The sequence below is a fragment of the Paroedura picta genome, chromosome 3 (genome assembly GCF_049243985.1).
Source record: "Paroedura picta isolate Pp20150507F chromosome 3, Ppicta_v3.0, whole genome shotgun sequence".
Lineage (NCBI taxonomy): Eukaryota > Metazoa > Chordata > Lepidosauria > Squamata > Gekkonidae > Paroedura > Paroedura picta.
In genome coordinates, this window is record NC_135371.1 from 172,629,461 (window position 1) to 172,647,300 (window position 17,840).

The 17,840-nt window shown below is 54.3% G+C and overlaps 1 protein-coding gene across 1 annotated transcript; it reads right to left on the reverse strand.

Moving 5' to 3' along the window:
* Window positions 1-1,572: 1,572 nt before the first annotated feature.
* On the reverse strand, window positions 1,573-16,585 carry DUSP9 (dual specificity phosphatase 9). The gene is made up of 4 exons (XM_077329659.1): window positions 16,183-16,585; window positions 11,070-12,448; window positions 7,778-8,203; window positions 1,573-4,195 (listed from the first exon to the last, which is right to left on the reverse strand). Exons 2-4 carry the CDS (start codon window positions 11,428-11,430, stop codon window positions 3,900-3,902), a joined length of 1,083 nt encoding a protein of 360 aa, XP_077185774.1. The 5' UTR covers window positions 11,431-12,448; window positions 16,183-16,585; the 3' UTR covers window positions 1,573-3,899.
* Window positions 16,586-17,840: the final 1,255 nt, after the last annotated feature.

Consider the following 17,840-nt stretch of genomic DNA (forward strand, 5'->3'; position numbering starts at 1 on the left):
GTCCTGTGTTCAGTTTTGGGCACCCCGGTTGAAGAGGGATGGAGACAGACTGGAGCATGTCCAGAGGAGGGCAACAAACAGGGCGAGCGGTTTGGAGACCAAGACATAGGAAGAAAGATTGGGGGAGCTTGGTCTGTTTATCCTGGAGAGGAGGCGGCTGAGAGGGGATCTGATAACCATCTTCAAGTATTTAAAAGGCTGCCATATAGAGCAGTGGTCCCCAACCCCCGGGCCGCGGCCGATTAGCTTGCAGCCTGGCAAGCTTCTTGCTGCGGGAGGGGGGAGAGGGAAGCACAGCCGTCAGCATGCCGGTGGTGCAAATGCACATGCGTGGACCTGCCGTGCATGTGAGTTTGTGCCCCCACCTCTTGGCAGCAGTCCGCAATGTGAAAAAGGTTGCAGACCGTTGATGTAGAGGATGGGGCAATTTTGTTCTCTCTTGCCTCAGAGGGACAGACCAGAACCAGTGGGATGAAATTAATGCAAAAGAAATTCCATCTAAACATCCAGAAGGAGTTCCTGACAGTCAGAGCGGTTCCTCAGTGGAACAGACTTCCTCGGGAGGTGGTGGGTTCCCCATCTTTGGAGATTTGTAAACAGAGGCTGGAGAGGAGGTTTTTAAGGAGGTTGAGAGGGGACATGATAGCCCTCTTTAAGTATTTGAAAGGTTGTCACTTGGAGGAGGGCAGGATGCTTTTTCTGTTGGATGCAGAGGAGAGGACACGCAGTAATGGGTTTAAACTTCAAGTACAACGATATAGGCTAGATATCAGGGAAAAAATTTTCACAGTCAGAGTAGTTCAGCAGTGGAATAGGCTGCCTAAGGAGGTGGTGAGCTCCCCCTCACTGGCAGTCTTCAAGCAAAGGTTGGATACACACTTTTCTTGGATGCTTTAGGATGCTTAGGGCTGATCCTGCATTGAGCAGGGGGTTGGACTAGATGGCCTGTATGGCCCCTTCCAGCTCTATGATTCTATATCGAGCTTTTTGGAAGGAGGACAGGATAAAACAATAATGTGCTAGACCAGGGTCCCCAACATGGCGCCCAATGTTTTCAGAAAGGGGGAGGGGCCCCATGGGACTTTTGACCAGTAGGACTCCTGACTGGCTGGGCAGATTTTTAAAAAATAAGCTTTGATAGCTGCTGCCGCACCTACAATCTACACTGCGTGACTGAAGGTCAGCCCCCGGCAGCCATCTTGTGGCTGGATGCATCTTCTGCATGGCTGCCATTTTGCGGCTGTGTCTCTCATGTTGGGTCAAAATCCCCAAAGGTCCCTGCAGCTGAAAAAGGGCTGGGCATGCCCGTCCTGGACTGCCTTCTAATTCATTGCTAATGGCTGCGACCAGAGCCGACATCGGCTACTTTGGGTTGTCCTTGTGCACGGGGCGGAAGGTAGAAGATCCATGCATTTGCACTCATGGGGATCGCCGTGAATTAAAACAAAAAGTCACGTCTCTTTGTATTGTATTTAAAGTCCTGCTTTATTAAAGAGACTGTTTTCCGTGGCAATTAGGGCCCCCGCCCACCTCCCCGTGAGCTCCGGAGCCCTTTTACATTCATTTGAAGACCAAATCCCACCCCGGAAGCCCCCCTCCCCCTCCGATGGCCACGGGCTTGCAAAGGGCAGCTCCTCTCTGGACCGGCTGTCGGCCCATGCAGAACAGCCCCTCTCCAGAGGGACACACCCGGCTGCAAACCTGCAGAGACGGAGACCTCTGCTTTGAAGAACAGGCTGAATTCTCCACCGAAAGAGTCCAAGATTCTGGATTCTGCAGCGCCCGGAAGTTATGCAGAGCACAATTTGCGTAAATGGTCACGTCTTTGCATAATTTCTTCGGTGGTCGGTATTGTTTTTGCATAATGAATTCTGGCTTTGCTAGTCACGGGGGGGGGGGGGTGGCGAGAAGTTATGCAGGGCAGTCACCCCCAACACCCCACTGAGCTGACCCCCGGGTTTCCGGAGGCCTCGACTAGCTGCTGTTGACTCACTTCTGAACGTTTCTTCAACCCCATGAGGGGGGGTTAAAGACGTTCATAGCTCAAATCACGCGTCTGTTGTGCCAAAGTTGGTTCTGCTAGAAAATGTCACGTTTGTTTTTTTGATGGCATCCCTGCCCTTCACATGAAGGACGGACGATTCCCCGCTATTATGCGCAATCTCCGGAACCACCAAGATCGGTTCCCCTGGAGGAAAGGGCTGCTTTGGAGGTAGACTCTATGGCCTGGCACCCTGAGGAAGTCATCCCCTCCCTCTCAAGCCCCGCCCACCCCAGGCTCCACCCCCCAAAACCTGCAGGTATTTCCCCACCTTGAATCAGCAACTCGATTCGCTCATCTTGGCTTTTAACGTGAACGGATGGACCGAGGGCTTTCAGTAGGAACCACAAAACTCTCCGGATGTATTTTAACATACCCGATCACCTTCACTGTGTAGACATGGTGGTGAGTTTAATGCTGCTTGTTTTTAAACCCAAACAAATGCAGAATTGCTGGTAATCACGCTCTCTTAGGTGTTATATGCTTTGGGACAGCCGCTGTGCCTCTTGGTCCCAGGTGTGTGGGGGCTCTTGGCCGGGGGTGGGGGGACGGGGACGGAAGAGAGAGAAAAGCAACAACAAATCGCATTCTGCTTCTTGAACATTCCTAACGTTGCTTCTGTGACTGTTCGGGCGGACTCTCTTGGCCCTCTGTTGTAAGGCTAAACCCTGGCAGGGGCACCAAAGAAGTTGCAGGATTGAATTCTGGGGTGCCAACAGAGCCCTGTGTGCAGGTATGCCCGGGATTGGCTGGTGCGTACACACAAACACACCCTTCTGATGGTATTTCTGTTTAAACACATCCCAATTACGCCCCTGCACGCGATCAAAGACTCTGGCACCTCCAGCCATCTTCCTAATGCGAATCTGTTCCAAATTTTCTTTCCGCCGGATGAACTGCGGAGTGACCAAGAGGAGCCCCTTCTGAGACACACTAGGCTCTCCGGAGTTGTAGGGCTGCAGGAAGATGAGAGATGAGGACACGGCTTCCGAACCCACGGCCAAAGGTGATGGCAGCCTTAACGTGGCTTGATTCCATAGATGCAAGGTTTCCTGCCCAGGTTCATCCGATCAAACTACAAGAACTGGAGAGCTAACTGAAGAGATGGCAGATCCTTGTTCTACGGTTTCGGGCGCCTGATCCGGTGCCCCATTGGATTCTCCTTATGGCTATTTCTAGAACCTCAGATTCTACGTGCCGATGTTCTTGGGTTCTATGTATGCTGATGTTTGTGGATTCCGTTGCTCGAGAACCATCCAGAAAAACACAGAAGCGGGGGAAAAATTCACCACTGAGATGTGGACCCCCGACCTAGGAAAACATTTTGTTCGGCCCGTGCTAGGGTAGATTTCCCCTTGTCCTGACGGATGTCACTCCAGAAGCGGACATCCTAACCCCGAAGGATTCCCACGTAAGAACGGTATGGCCTTCATGTCTAAACCTGGTCTACCAAATGGAGAAACATTTGATGTTAAGATGGAGGCCACCAAAACCCGGTTGATTCCGGTTCGGACGTTCCACATCTTTAATTCAAACTTGGGTGGTTCCGGCCAGGAAAAGAAAGAGCCGTTCCAGAAAGAAGAGACACCAGAATCTCTGCGGGAACTCAAGGGAAGAAGGGCAGAGAGCGTCTTTGGTTATTTCTATGGCTGGGTCAGCTCATCTGCGAGACCGTTCGGTACGAGGCATCGCTCGGGACGCGTCAGACAACAAAGGCAATTTGAACCTTCTCTGGGGGCAACGGCTGGTTCCCAAAGAAACATCTCCCTCGCAGGCGTGAGGTATTCCGTAGGCCCCACCTGGGCGGCAGGTGGGAGCAAAGAGCAGAGGACCACAACCCAACGGGCCCCTCCCGCCCCTACGTCGGGTCCAGTTCGAAGACGCTGTCGTCGGTGGGGGAGGTGAAGAAGGTCTGGCCGGGGGCGGGACGCCGCCCCCCCTTGCCGAGGCCAAGGGACTTCTCGAAGTCCAGCAGCTGCCCCATGAAGTTGAAGTTGGGCGAGATGTTGGACTTCTTGCGCTTCACCAGGTCGTAGGCGTCGTTGAGGGACAGGTGGAGCTTCTGCATGAGGTAGGCGACCGTGACCGTGACCGAGCGGCTGATCCCGGCCAGGCAGTGCACCAGGATGCCACAGTTCCGAGACAGGGCCTCGTCTGGGGGGAGAGGAGAGAAAAAAAAATAAGGGGTTTGTGGGCGTGGGTTCGACCGGGGCAGGGGAGGCGAGATTCGAGAAGAACACCGCGGAACGGGGAGGAGTCCGGAGAGGAAAGAGGTGCCGTGGGGAAGTTCCGCTTAAGGATCTACATATTCCGCAACTCTGCTAGGGCTGTCATGATTCCGCTTGTACTCCGGGGAGATTTGGGGGTGGGGAAAAGGGGAGGAAATGATGTCACGGAACATGTCAATGTTATGTCCGGGTAGAAACTCGCTCTACGTGGGCCTACCCTTGTCCCCGACTTGGAAATCACAGCTGGCACACAGTGCAGAGGCATGGGTCCTCACTGGGTCATCTTGGAGGGCCCATGTCCAGCGGTTGCTAAGACAGCTGCGCTGTTTACCGGTCTGCTTCCGAATCGAGTTCAAGTTACTGTTTTTGACCTTTAAGGCTAGACGTGGTCTGGGTCCTGTCTATCATAGAATCATAGAGTTGGAAGGGGCCATACAGGCCATCTAGTCCCACCCCCTGCAGGATCAGCCCAAAGCATCCTAAAGCATCCAAGCATCTACCTGTGCGATCACATATTTATTTAATTTATTGTCTCCTTATGCCTGGCTTCAACCAGGGTCAGGGCCTTCTTGGTCCTGGCCCCTACCTGGTGGAATGAGCTCCCTGAAGAGCTGAGGAACTTTCTTGGTTCCGCAGGGCCTGCAAGTTGGAGCTCTTCCGCCAGGCTTTTGGTTGAGGCTGGGCCGAATACCGGGTGATAAGACCGGGTCCTTCCCTGTCCTTGTATGATCTGGACCCCCCGAGAGGGGCCTACCATCACCCCCAGATCTAAATCTGGTTGCCACAGCCAGGAATAAGAGCCTATGGAAGGGATTGCAGAAATGGCCATCTGTGCTGTTCTTATCTGCTTTGTATTGTATTTTTATGGGGTTTTATGTTTTTATTATGTTGTGAACCGCCAGGAGCCAGCTTGTCTGGGAGTGGCAGGATAAAAAGCCAATAAGAAAGAAAGAAAGAAAGAAAGAAAGAAAGAAAGAAAGAAAGAAAGAAAGAAAGAAAGAAAGAAAGAAAGAAAGAAAGAGGGGGGGGGAGGGAGGGAGGGAGGGAGGGAGAGGCTGAGGTCGTATCCGGGTTTCTGCCTGGATAAGATGCTGAAGTTTACTGTGGTATCCTTGGCATGTTCTGCCGTTCTCCCTCTAGCCCTTGGCGTGAGCGGGAGGCCCAGTGGAGACACAATGGCGGCTCAAATTGGGCAAGTGGGATCCCTCAACGGCACCCAATTCAGAAGAAGAAGAAGAAGAAGAAGAAGAGTTGGTTCTTATATGCCGCTTTTCCCTACCCGAAGGAAGCTCAAAGCGGCTTACAGTCGCCTTCCCTTTCCTCTCCCCACAACAGACACCCTGTGAGGTGGGTGAGGCTGAGGGAGCCCTGAGATTACTGAAGAAGAAGAAGAAGAGTTGGTTCTTATATGCCGCTTTTCTCTACCCGAAGGAGACTCAAAGCGGCTTACAGTCGCCTTCCCTTTCCTCTCCCCACAACAGACACCCTGTGGGGTGGGTGAGGCTGAGAGAGCCCTGATATTCCTGCCCAGTCAGAACAGTTTTATCAGTGCTGTGACTAGCCCAAGGTCACCCAGCTGGCTGCATGTGGGGGAGCGCAGAATCGAACCTGGCATGCCTATTCCGTATTCTTAGTTCCTGAGGATCGTTTGTTTGGTGGGGTCTTTCTCAACTCACCGAATCAGCCAAATTAAGCCCAAATCGATTCAGGCTTCTCTGATTCGGCCCATTTGGGGATCGCGATTTGGCTCAGATAAGCGCCCCTCCCCCCAAGAAAACAAGCCTGAATCAGCACCGACTCAAGTTTTTTCGGGCTTGTCCAAGGCGAATCACACTTTCCTAGTACAGAATGGGGTGGAATTTTGTGGTTACGGGAGATCTTGGAACAGCTGCTCCTTCTCAACCAAATCTATGTCTCCTGTCCAAGCGAAGCGACGAGATGACTCAGATATACTAGTTGAGCTCTTTGAAGGGAGGACGGGATTTTTAAAAAATAGTACGTTAGTACTTAATTCCACTTCCTGAGAACCTTTTCTTGTAAAGCACATTTCCCGAACCAGTGCGGAAGAGTGGCTACGGAGGTCGGGAGAGCCGTGTTGGTGCTTCTGTTCTTGTCAAGAAAGCTCCCTGGGTGACCCTTGGCCAGTCATGCTCTCAGCCTAGCCTACCTCGCAAGGTTGAGGAGGAAAATGGAGGGAGGGAGGAAGGGAAGGAAGAAGGAGGTTGGAAATGGCGAAGGGAGGGAGAGAGAGAGAGAGAGAGAGAGAGAGAGAGAAAGAGAGAAAGAGAGAAAGAGAGAAAGAGAGAAAGAGAGAAAGAAAGAAAGAAAGAAAGAAAGAAAGAAAGAAAGAAAGAAAGAAAGAAAGAAAGAAAGAAAGAAAGAAAGAGGGAGGGAGGAGAGAGAGAGAGAGAGAGAGAGAGAGAGAGAAGAAAGAAAGAAAGAAAGAAAGAAAGAAAGAAAGAAAGAAAGAAAGAAAGAAAGAAAGAAAGAAAGAAAGAAAGAAAGATGTCTTAGAGATAAATACGAAACGGGAAATAAAATGGAAGGATGTGTGTTAAGTTTTCAAGTACTCAGCCACAGAAACCAGTAATCTTAAGACTTGTTTCAAAATACTATTCTAAACAAAAAATTGCTTATTTACTCTCAAATTGTTGCAAACTATTACAAATGTTTAAAGAAAAAACTATCCTCTTTTTATGACATTGCCAATAATGAAACTAATATCGTCACGTTCAGCCTAGTGGATTTCTTTTCCCTTATTCTGCAAAACCACAAGTCACTGACTCATTCTTTTCTCTTTCCTGCAAGAAGTCAAATCTAAGCCTTGCCTAGTATTTGGATGGGAGAACTAGATCGTGATTTGGAGGAAGGCAAGAGTAAACTATCTAGGAACATCTCTTGCCCTGAAAACTTGGCCAGAGTCACCATGAATTAGCAGTGACCTGACAGCAAAAAAAAAAGGAAGGAAGGAAGGAAGGAAGGAAGGAAGGAGAGAAATGGGAAGGGAAGGGAAGGGAAGGGAAGGGAAGGGAAGGGAAGGGAAGGGAAGGGAAGGGAAGGGAAGGGAAGGGAAGGGAAGGAAGGAAGGAAGGAAGGAAGAAAGAAACTAAGAAAGAAAGAAAGAAAGAAAGAAAGAAAGAGAGAGAGAGAGAGAGAGGGAGGGAGGGAGGGAGGGAGGGAGGGAGGAAAAGAAAGAGGGAGGGAGAAAAAAGAGGGTGTGAGGGAAGGAGGGAGAAAGGAAGGAAAAATGGGAGTGAGGGAAAGGAAGGCCGGAAGGCAAAGAGGTAGCAGGTGACAGTGGGTGAGCGAGAGGGTTGTGAGTGTCCTGCACAGTGCAGGGGGTTGGACTAGATGACCCAGGAGGTCCCTTTCATCTCTATTATTCTATGATTCTATGATTCTAAGGAAGGAAGAAAAAGAGGGAGGGAGGGAGGTGGTCAGAGCAACTGTGAAGTGGGGAAGCAGCTATGGCCCCAGTCAGGACCGGCCTCCCGCCCCCACCCCTCACCAATGAACTCGATGGCTTCGGGAAAGAACTGGGAGAGGTTCTGGCTCCAGTGGTCCGAGATGGGGATCTGCTTGTAGTGGAAATCGCCGTTCTTCTCAAAGAGGTTGGGCAAGTTGGGCGTGACGTTGAGGATGTAGTGGATGCCCAGCTTGGCCAGCATCTCCTTGTTGGCCGAGTCGCGGGCACTGCCCAGGTAGAGGTTGGGCAGGATCTGCACAGGGAAGGACGGCGGGCTGGCCCCCTCGGACTCCATGCCGCCACTGCTCAGGGGCTCCGACTCGGCGTCTGAGCAGTCCGAGCTGAGGCTCAAGCCCCCCAGCCCGACGACGGAGGCTGCCAGGGGCACGGGAGAGCTGCTGGTGCTGGCCGGGTCCAGGTTGGTCTCACAAAGGTACGGGCACTCGGCTTGAAACTTGCTGAAGCCTCCTGCAGGGAGGGCAAAACCCAGAGATGGGTGGTTATAAACATCATCATCATCATCATCATCATCATCACTATTATTACTATTATTACTATTATTAGGATTTGTAGACCTCTACTTCTGGACCAGCCATCTCATGGAGCTTAACAGCATGAACGCATTAAAAATCCAACAGTCTAAAAACTAATTAAAAAAAACAATCCCAACCCTCACCCACCTCAAAATCCCACCACTGCAACAGTATTTCTGGGTCAGGAACTCCGGTCAAGGTCTTTCCATCCCCTCCTGCCTGGTCCTTCTGACTGGAGATGCCGGGGATTGAACCTGGGACCTTCTGCCTGCCAAGCAGGGGCTCTGCCACTGAGCCAGGGTCTCAGGCCAAGGTCTTTCCCATCCCCTCCTGCCTGGTCCTTTTAACTGGAGATGCCGGGGATTGAACCTGGGACCTTCTGCCTGCCAAGCAAAGGCTCTGCCACTGAGCCAGGGTCTCAGGCCAAGGCCTTTCCCATCCCCTCCTGCCTGGTCCTTCTGACTGGAGATGCCGGGGATTGAACCTGTAACCTTCTGCCTGCCAAGCAGGGGCTCTGCCACTGAGCCAGGGTCTCAGGCCAAGGTCTTTCCCATCCCCTCCTGCCTGGTCCTTCTAACTGGAGATGCTGGGGATTGAACCTGGGACCTTCTGCCTGCCAAGCAGGGGCTCTGCCACTGAGCCAGGGTCTCAGGCCAAGGTCTTTCCCATCCCCTCCTGCCTGGTCCTTTTCACTGGAGATGCCGGGGATTGAACCTGGGCCCTTCTGCCTGCCAAGCAGAGGCTCTGCCACTGAGCCACGTCCGCCTCCCCAATTGGACTGCAGGCTGGTAGGTAGCAGAAAGGGGGTTAAATTCTGACTTTCTGGGCAGACATAACTTGACCCATCATAACCGCCTCCCTTCCCTGCCGCCAGAACTTAAAAGGGGAAAAAAGATCAGCATTTTTAAAAAGTAGGGAACTGTGTTTGTTCCTGTGTTTCTAGCAGCACATTTTGGGGTGGGTGGGCCTGCTTAACAAAACCTAGACCTGGCACAAGGCTCAGACTGCCTCTCCTAAAGTGGGGGGGGGGAGGGGTCTGAAGTGGGTATTTCACCGAGCAGCCGTCAGCCCCCAGAGGAAAAACATTCTGCCCTTGAACAGACTCTTAATGGGATGTTATTAACTTCTGATTAGCCCCACTGGCCCATTTCAGCAGCCGAAGGGAGTGGGGTGTTTTCCTCCAGGGATGCTGGCGACCCGGCGGGCAAGGAGGAGAAGGGCCCAGTCTGAGACCTCGGGATTGACGGCTGTGGTGCCAACTGTAGCTCCTGCCACCCGTTCAGGCCCTCTCCTCTGCCTTCACTCTTGTATGGCCAACTAACCCACGGGGAGAGAACGGACTGAAGTCAAATGGCTCTTAGTGGAAAAGGTCCAGGGGGAAATCTCCCAAACGCAACCTTCTAACTCTACCCCCAGATCCTGGCTCTGCCTTTCCCCTTCTCCCCTGAAGAAGAACTGATCCCAGAAGGACACGAGAAGCAGAGCAAGCCCCAGGTTTCCACAGAGTGACATCAATGGGATGAGAGCCAACTTGGTGACGTGGTTCAGAGCGGCTGCCTTTAATCTGGGCGGCCGTCTTGGATTCCCTGCTCCTTCTCCCCCTGCAGCCAGCTGGCTGACCTTGGGCCAGTTACCGTTCTCTCAGAGCTCTCTCGGCCTCACCTGCCTTGCAGGGTGCCTGCTGTGGGAAAGCCAGTGATTGTCAGCTAACTCCTTCCGGGAAGTTAAAAAGCAGGGTATAAAAAAACAGCCCTTCTTCTTCCTCTCAGTCCCCTATCACAAATATTATCCACCCCAGCTCACAGTGGAGGAGTGGTTGGTGAAGACGATAGAATTTGTGGAGGTGAATAACCCTGCTTCTTTGATTTGACTTTTTGCATGAAAAGGGGGGGGGGGAACAAAGAGGGCTCAGTTATTATCATAAAGTAAGCAGAAGACAGCTAAGAGGTGGCTCCCACCCCCTGCTTTTCACTTCCAGATGGAGTCTCAAAGTGCCCCCGGTTGCCTTCTCCCACAACAAGTACTCTGGGAGGTAGGTGAGGGTGAGAGAACTCTGAGAGACCTGCTCAGGGAGAACAGCACTATCAGGGCTGTGGCTGCGTGTGGAGGAGCGGGTAATCCAACCCGGCTCGCCGGATTAGAAGCCACCGCTCTGAACCACGACACCACGTGGGCTCCAAGTGGTACATTTGCTATTTTACTCATATTTATTACAGATGAAATCAGGAGGCTTTCCTATATACATCTCTGTACCTTTCTCCTTTTTCTTGCTTTAGATTCACTAGTATGGCCGTTTTGTAATCTTTTTAGCAGATTGGGAGACAGCAGTGGTTAAGAGCCTTGGCCTCTAATCTGGAGACCTGGATTTGATTTCCTGCATCTCCACATTCAACCAGCTGGGTGATCTTGGGCTACTCCCAGTCCTGTTAGAGCAGTTCTCGCAGAGCAGTTCTCTCAGAGCTCTCTCAGCCCTGTCTACCTCCCAGGGTGTCCGTGGTGGGGAGAGGAAGGGAAGGTGATTGTCAGCTGCTTTGAGACTCTTTCAGGTCATGAAACGCAGGTCTTCTTCCTCAATTTCTTTTTCTACAAAAATTGTTGGGGAAAAAAGGAATCCCTGGAGATCTGGGCATGGAGCTTGGGGAAGAAACCTCAGTGGGGTTGTAATAACATTCGGCCCACCTCCCAAGCAGCCATGTTCTTAGTGGACGGACTGATCGCTGTCACCGGGACCAGCAGTAATCCCGGAAAATCTCCAGGCCCCACCTGGAGGTTGGCCACCCGACCGACCCCCATACACCTACCCTGCAGGTAGTACGCCAGGCACCCTTCCTCTTGCAGCTTCTGCAGCAGGGTCAGCAGCACCGACTCCTCGTTGTCCTCATCCGGGTCCCTCGCGTGGGAGAGGTGGAGCGTCCCCTCATCGTACAGCAGGACGGTGTTCCCCCCGAGGCCGCCCGGCGGCCCAGGGAGCAAGGACCGAACCGAAAGGTTCCCCTTACGGAGCCGGCGGAGCAGCAGTCCCGGGAGGGCCACGCTCAGGGCCCGCTCCACGTGGGACGAGTCGTACAGTTCCCGGCTACGGCAGTCGAGGATGTGCAGGCGGGGGGCGGGGGAGGCCAGCTCGGCCCGCAGCCACGCCGTGGACTTGCCCAGGGCTTCCATGCGGCTCCGAACCACGGTCCGGAGGGTCAGAACCCACGCATGGAGCCCGCCACACGGATAACTCGGTCGCCCGAGGCGAACGGGTGTTATCAAAAGCAAAGTCTTCCACCTCCCGGTATTCCACTCTTGTGGGGTTTGCGGAAGGAATCCATGGGGGGGGGCAGGTTCCGAGGAGGTTGTTCCGAACGTAGAATCCCAAAATCCCAGAGGACTGCTTCCCGGGTGCAGGCTTTACATCACGTTGCAAAGGCAGGCCGGATCTGCTTTCCCGTTGCAAGAAAACCGCTCTCGCTAGAAAGAGAACGGGAGGATATCGGAGGGGAGTACTCTGTGCATAGAAATGATCCTCCGAGGCTCGTTCGGGGGAGAGGAACAGAACCCCCCCCAAAACAAACAGGGAAGTCGTTAAAGATGGGTTGGATCTTAAGGGCTTGTGGCCCCGACTAAAAAAACGTTGCTGAAACGGTCTTCTCTTTGGGAAGAAAGCTGTTCCCGGATTCCTCGGTCGGGACCCTTTTCTCTCGATTCCTCGGTTGGGGACCTTCTTGGCGCGGCGTACCAGGTGTCAACGCGCAAGAATGGTGCGCTACTTCAGAGGTAGCCGCAGCCTACCAAATTAGGCAGGGTAGGACGGGATTTGTGCGGGACAATCCGTGTCGACCGAGCCGATGCTGTTCGAGGACCGAGCTTCAGAGGTCGCTGCCCTGAGTTCGAGGAGGGTTCTGCCAGCTGGGAAGAGCTACTCTCCACTGCCGTCCTCCCCCAAAACCCCCTCGGCGCCCTGTCGGCCGTCTCCCTACCCGACACCACTGGAGAGGACGTGCTGGAGCGCAGGCCGAGGGGGAACCGGTCCGTCAAGAGCAGGCATCCAGACGGGCCCAGGGGGAGGCGGGAAAACGGCGGGAGAGGGTCAGGAAGCCAGAGACACCCCCTTGCCCCTGGTGCCGAGTGCGAAGTCTCAGGGTCCCAGGGAACAGGGGAATGTGCACAAGGCTTTGGGATCCGTCAGCAGACCGACCTGCAGTGGGAAAGGAAAAGAGAGTGAGGCTGGAGAGACAGAGAGGGGAGGCAGGGAAAGGGAAGCGGGGGGAAATGAGTATTCCCTTCCTGGCACCTTACCGTCCGACACCCCCTCCCCACCCGTCCCCCATCCTGACCAGATGCTGACGAGACTTCCTGGCAACGGAGCAAAGACGGCGGCCGCTGCAGAGAGAGCCGGATGGCAACAGGGGCTGTGTGTGCATTGCAGGCACCCAAGACATCGGTCGCTCAGCCCAGAGGTTTGGGGGGATGACAGCTGCCCCACATCCTGTCCCTGGGGACATTTGTCCTCCCAGTTCCACCGGCTATTTATGGGCCTCCCCCTACATGCATGAATGCTTACACCTGTACGCTCTCGTGGTCGTTTTGGTGACTGGAGGCCAATTAATTCTAGTCCAAGAAATTGTAAATTGCTTTGGCTTTGGATTAAGGGTGGTTTTATGACGCTTTATTGCAATTAGAAGAGGGGTTTTAACGGTGTGGTTAGCCACCCTGAGAGACTAAGTGAGGGGCGGCGTATACATGAAATTATTATTAAAAATAATAATGATTATTTATTATTAATAATGATGATGATGCACTTGTAACAGGCCTGAGAAACCTTCCTTTGGCTCTAGAATGCCGCTCAAACATTTAAGAGAGGGGCTCATTTTTCACTTGCAGGATTTAAACCAAAAACAACCACATTTCCGAATTAGGGGTGTGCGCTTCGGCTCGGTCACCTCGGTGATCACTGAAACGCGAAGCAGGTTTGGTGATTGCCAAGATGGCCGAACCGCCTTTTTGTAATCCTGTGTTTTTATTACAGACACAGCAAATGTGGTAGAATGTCTATAAATATGGGGTGACCCTGGTTGGCCCTAACTTGGATGGGCCAGGCTAGCCCGATCTCGGAAGCTAAGCTGAGTCAGCCCTGGTTGGTTCTTGGACGGGAGACCACCAAGGAACTCCAGGGTTGCTTTGCAGAGGCAGGCGATGACCAACCACCTCTGTCTGTCTCTTGCCTTGACCTGGTTGGCCCAGGCTAGCCCGACCTCATCAGATCTCAGAAGCTAAGGAGGATCAGCTCTGGTTGGTACTTGGAGGGAAAATCTCTAAGGAAGTCCAGGGTTGCTACGCAGAGGCAAGCAACAGCCAACCTCCTCTGAATGTCTCCAGCCTTCAGGCAAATGGCCCAGGCTAGCCCAGTGTTGGAAGCTAAGGAGGGTCAGCTCTGGTTGGTACTTGAATGGGAGACTATCAAGGAAGTCTAGGGTTGCTATGCAGAGGCAGGTGATGGCCAACCACCTCTGAATGTCTCCAGCCTTGAGCCAGATGGCCCAGGCTAGCCCAATGTCAGAAGCTAAGGAGGGTCAGTTCTGGTTGGTACTTGGAGAGAAGATCTCTACGGAAGTCTACTGTTGCTATGCAGAGGCAAGCAACGGCCAACCAGCTCAGATCTCAGAAGCTAAGCAGGGCTGGTCACAGTTAGTACTTGGGATGGGAGAACATAGGGGAAGTCCAGTGTCGCTACGAAGGGGCAGGGAACAGCAAACCACCCCTGTTCCTCTCTTGACCTGGTTCGCACAGGCTAGCCTGATCTCTGCAGATCTCAGATGCTAAGCAGGGTTGGCCCCATTTATAGTGTTTGGATGGGAGACCACCAAGGAATAAAAGGGTGGCTATGCAGAGGCAGGCAAGGGCCAACCAGCTCAGATCTCAGAACCTAAACAGGATTAGCCCTGGTTAGTACACAGCCCTGGTTAGTTCTCAGACAGGAGACTGCCGAGAAAGTCCAGGGTTGCAATGCAGAGGTAGACACACCTGTGACTTGGCCGCCCTCTCTGCCGCCAACAACCCTGGTCGGAGCACCACGACAAGCCCCCCAACCACCGCCCAGCTTCTCAATTTCCCGTATTTTTATCGTCGCTTTTTAAACTTCCATTTAATCAAACCCTGGCGCCAGTGTAGCAATCAGGCAGCTAAGAAATGGATTAATCCATCCCTGTGGCAGGATTACGTTTGCATATAAACAAGCAGCGAAAAGACCACTGTATGTATTCATCATGCCCTCCCCCCTAAAAAAACCCTTTTCCCATGTGAATAAATACATCTGTGCTTCCACTTCAGTTCGCCACGTGATTCTATAATTAAATGACTGGTAGATGCCACCAATGGGACTTCTAGGCACCAGGGGAAACCGGCACCTGGGATCGGGCTAGCCCTTGCTCCTATTATGACACGCGAGAGGACCTCTCAGTTGCCCGTGCCCAGCAACTGGTTTCCAATTGTATATTGCCCCTGGATGCAGAGGCTCCATTTAGCCGCCATGGTTAACAGCCACTGATAAGATGCCCTCCGGAATTTTTTCCAATACCATTTTGCATCCTGCCCAGATTGGTCTAGCACTTAGGAGTGTCAAATGAGGATCTATTCGAGGACTGCGTTCGAATCCTGAATCCTCTGTGTAGCAACCCCAGATTTCACTGGCGGTCTCCCATTCAAGTAGTGACCAGGGCTGACCCTGCTAAGCCTGACAAGATCGGCCTAGCTTTGGCCATCCAGGTTAGGGAAGAGACACAGAGGTGTCTTGCCTCTGCGTAGCAACCCTAGATTTCCTTGGCGGCCTCTCATTCAAGTAGTCACCAAGGCTGACCCTGCTTAGCCTCTGAGATCGGCCTAGCCAGGGCCATCCAGGTTAAGGCCAGGGCCAAACAGAGGTGGTTGGCAGCTGCCTGCCTCTGCCAAACCACCCCGCACTTCCTTGGTGGTCATCCGTCCAGGTGTAACCATGATTAGCTTTCAAGGTCTAGCAGGCCTAAGTTAGCCTGCGCCATCCCTGAGGCCTGGGTTCGAATCCCTGCTCCGTCGTGGAACTTTCTCCGCAATATATGGTCTGTTCTAGTCACCAAGGTGGTTCTGAGGACACACAGGGAAGAATTACGCCAGGTTCTCTGTCTCTCAGGAGGATGCCCTAAACCAGGAGTAATCAACCTGTGGTCCTCCAGATGTCCATGGACTACAATTCCCATGAGCCCCTGCCAGCGTTTGCAAACGCTGGCAGGGGCTCATGGGAATTGTAGTCCATGGACATCTGGAGGACCACAGGTTGACTACCCCTGCCCTAAACAGCCCAACCCTTCTCTGGCTGGTTCGCTCCCCAGTTGGCAACCATTAAGTGCCACTGCTCCTTCCAACATATTAATTAAATAGGATAAGATGGCCATGACTGTGGATATTTGTTGTTAATACTCATGCCATGCTCAGAGGCACTTAAGACACGACGGGTTACTCCAGCGGCAGGGGGAAAGGCGGCTGGCTCTGCACCTGCTCGGAGGCACTGCCCGCTTTATCGCGAGCTCAGGCCTCAGTGCAGCGGTGAAAGGGCCAGCCTGGGATCCGGGAGACAGCAGGTTCGAGCCCCCGCTCCTGCCACGCAAATTCGCCCGGTGCCACACTCGCAGCCTGGCCAACCTCGCAGGGGTGTTGTGGGGATAACAGGCAGGAGAGCGGAAAGCCCCTGGGGCGAGAAAAGCGGGATCCCCATCAACGCCCTGAGCGAAGCGACCGGCCCTCCGACATCTTCCTGGAAGTGGGGGGGAGGCACTCTGCACGGGCTCAGAGGCCCTTGCTCCTTCCGGCCTAATCTCCCGCCTCCCGGGAGGGGGGACCCACGGAACCCCCGCCGACTCTCCCCTCCTCGCTCGCTCGCTCGCTCGCTCACTCACTCACCCGCCGCCGCGCTCCGTCTCCCCGGCGCGGCTGCTGCATCGTGCGGGCCGGCCGGCCAGCGGGTCCTTCCCTGGGCTGCTGCTGCGGCGCGGCCGGAGGGAGGGCGACCCCCGTCGGCTGCCTCCCGTCAACGGCCCGGCCGGCCCGAAAGCAGCACAGCGCCGCCCGCCGCCGCCTCCATCCGCAGCGCCAGGCCGGCCGGGGAGGGCACCCGCCGCGGAGCGCAGCGCCCGCAGAGCCGCCTGGCCGGCCGGGAGCACCGCAGGGAGCAGCAGCAGGAGGAGGAGAGCGCCGCGGGCCCCTGCCTGCCTGCCTGGATGGGTGCCTGCGCCGTCCGTGCGCCCAGGAAACGCCGCGTCCCCTCGCAGCGCAGCGCTCGCCTCTGCGTCCTCCTCGCCCGCCCGCCCGCCGCCAGCCAGCCAGTCCCCACCCCGGCTCCACGTGGTGGCTGTGTACAGACCCCCCGCGCCACGCCCCGCCAAGCGCCCATTGGCCCGCCGGGCCTGCCGGGGGAGGGGCCTAGGGAGGGAGGGGAGGGGTATTCGTGGGGGCGGCGGGGAGGACGTGGCAGGAGGACGTCGGAGTGGGGGGCGCCCGGGACAGCAGAGCCTCCCTCCCCTGGAGGGCCAGACGCAGGATATTAGGGACGGAGGACTTCCCTGGGGAGGAGCCCAGAGAAGGTCCATCTAGTCCAGCCTTCCATCTCACTGGGTGGCCAACCAATCCCTCTGGAGATGAAGGCCTTCAGGAGAACATCAGAGGAGTCCTGCTGGGTCAGACCATCCAGGCCAGCCTCCAGTCTCATAGGATGGCCAACCAGTTCCTCTGGAGCAGGGGTAGTCAAACTGCGGCCCTCCAGATGTCCACGGACTACAATTCCCACGAGCCCCTGCCAGCAAATGCTGGCAGGGGCTCGTGGGAATTGTAGTCCGTGGACATCTGGAGGGCCGCAGTTTGACTACCCCTGCTCTGGAGGATCAACAACAGTGCAGAGAGGCCGAGGCCTGCTGGATCTGAGCAGGGAAGGTCCATCTAGTCCAGGTTCCCATCTCATAGGGTGGCCAACTAGTTCTTCTGGATCCTAAGGCCTTCATGAGAACATCAGAAGAGCCCTGCTGGGTCAAACCAGGGGTCCATCTAGTCCAACCTCCCATCTCACACAGGGCCAGCCTCCAGTTCCTCTGGAGGGCCAACAGCAGGGCACAGAGGCTGAGACGTTCCCTTGATGTGGCCTCCTGGCTCTGGGATTCAGAGGTCTAGTGCCTCTGAACATGGAGGCTCCTCTCAGCCACCATGGCTAGTAGTCATCCCTGAATCTGCCTAATCCCCTTTGAAAGCTGTTCATTCTGGCTGAGAGCCAGTTTGGTGTAGTGGTTAGGAGTGCGGACTTCTAATCTGGCATGCCGGGTTCGATTCTGCGCTCCCCCACATGGAGCCAGCTGGGTGACCTTGGGCTCCCCACAGCACTGATAAAACTGTTCTGACCGGGCAGTGATATCAGGGCTCTCTCAGCCTCACCCACCTCACAGGGTGTCTGTTGTGGGGAGAGGAAGGGAAGGCGATTGTAAGCCGCTTTGAGCCTCCTTCGGGTAGGGAAAAGCGGCATATAAAAACCAACTCTTCTTCTTCTTCTTCTTCTTCCTGTGGCCATCAGCATG